Source organism: Arachis ipaensis, chromosome B9 (genome assembly GCF_059453495.1).
Source record: "Arachis ipaensis isolate K30076 ecotype BB chromosome B9, ASM5945349v1, whole genome shotgun sequence".
Lineage (NCBI taxonomy): Eukaryota > Viridiplantae > Streptophyta > Magnoliopsida > Fabales > Fabaceae > Arachis > Arachis ipaensis.
In genome coordinates, this window is record NC_142444.1 from 146,229,206 (window position 1) to 146,235,675 (window position 6,470).

A 6,470-nucleotide genomic window follows, 5' to 3' on the forward strand; every position below is an offset into this window, starting at 1 on the left:
CTAGGTTGTGAGCAACCAACGGAACGTGGGATTTTCACAACCCCATTCGATCTCACCCAATGAAACCGGCTCAGTTGCCCATCCTATCAGCACCCTCAACGTCTTCAGAGCCAGCTGCATCCTGCATCATAGGAGCAACACGTGTCAAATCCTAAAATAATAAAATTGTACATCTGTATATCTGTACAAAACAATATTTGTACACTAGTGCGACCTTTTTTTAATATACAAAAAAATTAACCTCACAATCCATATGTAAAAAACAAACAAGTTGACTGTTCGACCAAATTAATTCTGGTACTGCTACTATTCACAGCAGTTTGAGTTGTACAAAAATGGGCATTGGAAATGGAAATGGTAGGTAGACGATAGATGCTCCAAAAAGGGAACAATCATCTTCTTCTATACTTGATTAATTTCTGCACTCAACAATCATCAGAATCAATCATGTCACACCCTCTTCCTATTCTTCACTACAATCCTCCTTATTCCTTCTTCTTCTCTTCTCTCTTCGCTTCAGCTTCAACTACTGCTTCTCATTCCTCTCCCATTTCCATCTCCTTCAAACCACAAAGACCGCTTTTTCTTCTTCTTCATCTTCTTCCTTCTCCCCTAAACGCCTTACCCCAACGCCAACACCACCACCAACTCGGTGACTCGCCCCTTTCCATTCAGCTCACGCCAATATCTACCGATGACCAATTTGATCACCTCCTTCACCACAATCAACATCCTCTCATCATTGTTTGGTTAGTTTTCTCTTTTCTTATATTACAAAGTTTTGATTTTTTATCTTCATGATTTCGGATTCTGATTTGGGATATTAATTCATAAAGCTAGCTAGGTTGACTTAACAAAGTCCCTTCTTTTCAAATTTCTTGTCTTTATCGGTTTCAGGGACGAACTCAACCAAAATTAAAATTTTCTATTATCAATTATGTTGGCCATTGATGACTTATGTTTGTTTTAAGTGGAATCTGTTATTTCATAGTATAATCAATTGGCTTCATTTGCGTATTATGCTTTCTTAGGAGTTTAATTTTATTTAGCTTAGATTGTCAAACTTATCATTAGTGACAAAGAATTATTGGTTTTGATTCTCTTGTCATTGGTATCATCACAGAGTAACCTTATAATTAGCCCTATGGAATGGTCCACCTGATATGACATGATCAGATCAACTGTTCTGGTTTCTGTTTTATGGTAATTTATGAATATTAGTTATACTTTCTACTTAGGTTTTATAATCTGTACAAGTTTTGTGGTTTGCTTAAGCATTATGTTCCTACACTTTATAATGGGCATTACATTTCCTTTAATGTTTCTGATTACTGAATAACTCCTTTTAGCACATTCTGGGTTTTGAGATAGGGTTATAAATGTGGTTTGTAGGGTGGCAAATTGGTGTAGAAAATGCATATACTTAAAACCAAAATTGGAAAAGTTGGCAGCAGAATATTATCCAAGGTGAGATTCCTTTTGATACTTGAAATTTTGTGATGGTTTTGAACTTTTGATGATATTTGGATTCTTATTTGGTCTAATATATTTGCTGGTCAACTCTTTAATCAAGGATATACTTACTGTGATTTTGTGTAGATTATGTTTCTACACTGTCGATGTCAATACAGTTTCGCATAAACTTGTTGCTCGGGCTGGTGTCACTGTAAGTTCTTTCTGTAATCCACTTATAGAATTATATCCATTCTGTTCAATTTGCTATCTTTGTTTGTGCTGTCTTAAAACTTTAGAATGTATGCTATGTCCATGTTCTCCTAACTTTATCTGTGCAAGGCACTTTCCTTTGCCTGAAGGAATCTCGCCACATATTTGTCATAAATAATGATTTGAGGACAGAAAAGATAATTCAAATTTCAAAACTTTGTGTGAACAAGTTGTAAATGAAGGAATAAGTTAGAAACCTGTATTGATATTCTGTGTTATAGTTTATATGATATATGTTTCATTTTTTAATCTTTTGTGGCTTGTATTTGTTAAAGATGCTCTAGTATCTTATAATGAGTGCTTGACATTTTATCTCCAACTGTTGTAGAAAATCACTGTATGAATTTCTGATGATTGTGGTACAAATAGTCAGAGCATTGCTACTAGTTATATATCCTGAGGGAACAGAATTTTTTGAATTGAGCATGTAGAGCAAATTCATGAATATTTCTCACAAATTTCTAACTTAGACTGCGGTAATGTATCTGTATCTCCGACATGCATGATTGAAAACTTAGTTTAAAGAGGACTACACATTGAAATATGCATCCTTTTCTGTTTCAAACGATGCATCGGTAGCCGGTATTCTGTGGTTATGATTCTGCTCTTGCTGGGTCGTTTTGCTATATTCTTGGATTGTTTAAATTCAGGACGAGGCTATATAGTTAAAGTTTAATTGCCATGCATGAACAGCGTGAAATGGTTGTACACTATTATTTAATCGAATACTTGTGTTTGTATGATTTTGAGATATAGTTGAGTCAAACACTTTTGTTAGTGTGGCAATATAGGATTAGATATTCGTGTAAACTAACTATGCATATAAATTAAATCCTAAATAACCGCAAGGCTTCCTACTTGCTGAGCCTATCATAAACAGCTCAACAAATATAATCTGTTAACACATCACAATTGAATCATACACCAAGGATTTAAGGTTTATTGTGTGTGCTTAATTGCTTTTTGTATTTAAGGGTTTTTTTTTTTTTCCATTTTTATGATCTTTCTAATCATTTATATTGTTGTGTTTGCTTAACCAATTGCCACTTTGACTTTTTGTCTTGATACTTGTTATTTATCTAATTTGCTTTCTTTTTATGTACCTTTATGCTGTGGCCTCAACACAGAAAATGCCAACAATACAAGTAAGTGTCATTGTATATGATTATATGAAATTTTCTTTCTTCTGCAGCAAGTAATGGTTTGACAACATGTTATATAATTTGTGCAGCTATGGAAAGATGGGAAGAAACAAGCTGAAGTAATAGGTGGCCATAATGCATATTGGGTAATAGGTGATGTTCAGGAAATGATTGAAAATGAGTGTAACACTTGACATGAAGATCATAACATGCACCAGACAATTTTCTTTTTCTTTTCTCTTCTTTCTTTTATTTTCATTTTTCCCACCAATATCTTAGTCTAACTTGAATGGTTTTGAGGAAATTATTTTCTTCCCTTCAAAAATACCAAAAGGGGATTTTTGATATTGCTGTTCTGTTCTTTCTCTAGAAGTATTGGAGTTTTTAATTTTCTACAAACTTTATGTGACCAACATTGATTTTCTTTCTGTACAGTCTATGATTGCCTCAATTATAAGTTAATTTGTCTCTATACATATATGATATGATTGATCCTCTGAAATATTTTATTCAGAATGTCACATATAAAAATAAAATATTAGAAGAATGGTGCCATGTTGCAGGCAGAGGAATTCCGTACACTGGTTTTCTTAGTTTCCATGAATCATTGCTGCTCAGAAAATCCTGGTTGCATTGAAAATAGTGATGAAATATAAGAAAGCTTCAACACAACAACATTTGTACCCATCAAAATGAGGACCCACCAACTTCAAACATTTGACAACTATCGTTAGCTACTATTGAGGCAAATCCTTGAACATCTATGTTTCCTGCACTCATTATTCTTAAATTTACTATGATATTCGATTTTTTGGTTATAATTAAATTAAATTGATGGTTAAATAAATACTTATTTTTAAATATTAGAAATAACACAACTATTGACACTACTTATTATCACACTCCAAAATCAGAGTTTTTATGCTTCCAAAAGTACTTTGTTGTTGAACAAACAAAACTATTAAACAAAAAGAAATTAAGAAATTAAAGAATAATATCATATGCCTGAATTTACTATGTTGATTGATTTTTTGGAATTGTAGGAAGGAAAACAGAACATATAAAAAAAAGAAGAAAAAAAAGTAGAAAGCAAATAGTATCGGATGTCCCCGAAGGGACAGAAAGCAAATAGTAAGCAATACCTTTACTCATGAATGATTCATTTAATCATTTACTTTCTCACCATTATCTTTCAAAAAAAAAAGGTCAAAATCCAACCTAGATAATTTTTTTTGTTCATTTTGTTTCTTAATAGGATTTTTTTACTTATTTAAAACAAAACGAATTAAAAATTTTTTTTTATGTTATTTACCTATTATTCATACCCTGACCCAAGCAAACGAAAGCCGAGCCCAATAAACATGAAAGTCCACCTAGAAAGGTGGTCTCTGCAAGCGTATCCAATCTCTTTAAAGAGGTCAGACATCAACAAAGAGATCCAGCTCTACTTGGTTTAAATGAGTAAATGCCTCCGAATATTTCTCCGTTACGTCTAGAAGGAAGATCTTAACAAATTCCCAAGATAAAAGGAATAGTTATCAATCAAAAAAGATAGAACTACTCCAACAAAGGTGGTTAGCAGCTCTACTATAAATATATTATAACCTCCAAGTATAAGACACGTTCTAATCTACTAAAAACTTGTTTAAATCCTTTGCTAACTTAAGTATCGGAGTCTCTTGCAGGTACCACCCCCTACCTTCTTACGAGGAACTCGGACAAGCAGCCCCTCGACACCAAAGAAGTCGGACGCTGCCATCAGAAGGGACCTAGACCTCACGTTCAAACCCAAATCAACGTTTCAGATACCATTTGGAACACCTATATATCTTGTTTTTCTTATTAGTAAATCGCAGTGGAATATTGTATTTTTTAGCAGGGTATTGCTAAAAAGATAAAAAACAGCTCAAACTTATTTTATTTAGTATTTATTAATTATAGCAACAATTAATAAAAATTAAATAAAATAAATTTTTATTCTTTTTAGCTAAACCATAAAATACACAATTTATAGATGTTATACTAAATATCAAATAGCCATATGATTTAAATACAAATTTATGCAATCAGATAGAGCTAATGCGATTTATTAGTAGCCGCAACAAGAAAAACTAACTATTAACCAATGCATTTAGGATTTTTTTAAATAAATAAAATAAATATTTTGTTTACACTGTAAATGAGATAAAGTCACAGAAATGAAATATATATATTATTTACAGTATAAACGTGATACGTATAATCTTCTACACTATAAACAAGATACATAGAGATAAATTTTCAGTAGCTATAAAAGGATGTACAATCCTTTGTATTCTTCACAAATATTTCAATACTTCTTCTCTACCGATTTCTTTTGAAAATAAGCCAAAATGTTTAATAATAGTGGATATTTGGTTGTAGGTGTATACCCGAATTGCTGTATGAAAAATAGTGATAATGGGTGATATTTGAGTGTAAGAATCCCATTCTGTTGCATATCCGGCGAGTAAGCTTTTTTGTCTGAGTTAAAGAGTCTGATAGTGAGTAGCGTCGGTAGTAGCGGGATAAAAGAGACCAGATGGGTGGGGTATAAGTTGTTTGCACTAATGGCAAATGGAGTTTTTTGGTTTCATCTATTTTGGCTCCATGGTGACGAGCATGTGCGCTTGATATTTGACATCCATAGGAGAATCACGGCGAAACAAGTGATAGAGATTTTTACGGAGGTTGATGATGTTGGTGGCGGTGGATCTGGCTCGTTAGACTTCGTCCAGGATGACCCATCTCTCACACCTAAATCGCTGCACGTTGCTAGTCCAGTGGAAGACTTGGACGTTGACGGTGAGGACTCCGACAAGGAGTATATTGTGGATAGCAACGAGAGTGGTTCCTCTGAGGATGATGATGAGGAGAAGTTTGTACTAGAGACTCCGGTTGAGGCATCACGTCGATATCTTCTGCCTGCCCCACACCCAATTTCGGCCTTGTCATCTGTACCTAGTCATTACGCTACGTTGGATCTAGATGCGATGCAAGAGAAGAATCCATTTTCCAACACGGGTGAAGACGATTACAACTTAGATGGAGGTGTGGAGTTTTGGGTTGGCCACAGAATCAAAAGCAAAGATACAGTAATGCAGGGTATGAAGAATTACAGCATTCGTATAAGTGTTGAATATCGAGTAGTGGAGTCGAATCGATTAAAGTACTATGTGCGTTGCCGACAAGATGAAGCAGACTGCCCTTGGAGTCTCCGTGTTTCTCTCCGACATAATCTCGGATATTGGTAAGTTGAAGTTTCATTGTGTTCTATATTTTCAATTGTCATTGTTATGGTTGTTGTACCTGTCAATGGTTGTTCTATTTTGTTAGGGAGGTGTATAGGGTGGGAGGAGCGCACACGTGTTTAGCACCCACCATGTCGCGGGACCACCGACAGTTGGACAACAGTTTCATCTGTCGTGTCATCCTCCCGTTGATACAATCCAACCCGTCCGTCAGCATATCTGTCCTACAAGATGCAGCTAGGAAAAACTATCAATTCAAACTCTCGTATAAAAAGGTCTAGATGGCGAAGCAAAATGCGATTGTGCAGATATACAGTGATTGGGAGGAGTTACA

The 6,470-nt window shown here is 34.5% G+C and overlaps 1 protein-coding gene across 1 annotated transcript; it reads left to right on the forward strand.

Moving 5' to 3' along the window:
- The first annotated feature begins 250 nt into the window (after positions 1 to 250).
- Positions 251 to 3,338, forward strand: WCRKC2 (WCRKC thioredoxin 2). Its single transcript, XM_016321617.3, has 5 exons — positions 251 to 749; positions 1,393 to 1,467; positions 1,600 to 1,666; positions 2,853 to 2,870; positions 2,957 to 3,338. The coding sequence occupies exons 1-5, from the start codon at positions 373 to 375 to the stop codon at positions 3,059 to 3,061; spliced, it is 642 nt and encodes a 213-aa protein (XP_016177103.1). The 5' UTR covers positions 251 to 372; the 3' UTR covers positions 3,062 to 3,338.
- Positions 3,339 to 6,470: the final 3,132 nt, after the last annotated feature.

Excerpts from the sequence above, each read along its gene's own strand:
- WCRKC2 (XM_016321617.3), top strand. The coding sequence starts at position 373 with ATGCTCCAAAAAGGGAACAATCATCTTCTTCTATACTTGATTAATTTC. Across the intron at positions 750-1,392 it reads CATCCTCTCATCATTGTTTG|GGTGGCAAATTGGTGTAGAA; the intron begins GTTAGTTTTCTC and ends TGTGGTTTGTAG. Across the intron at positions 1,468-1,599 it reads GCAGCAGAATATTATCCAAG|ATTATGTTTCTACACTGTCG; the intron begins GTGAGATTCCTT and ends GATTTTGTGTAG.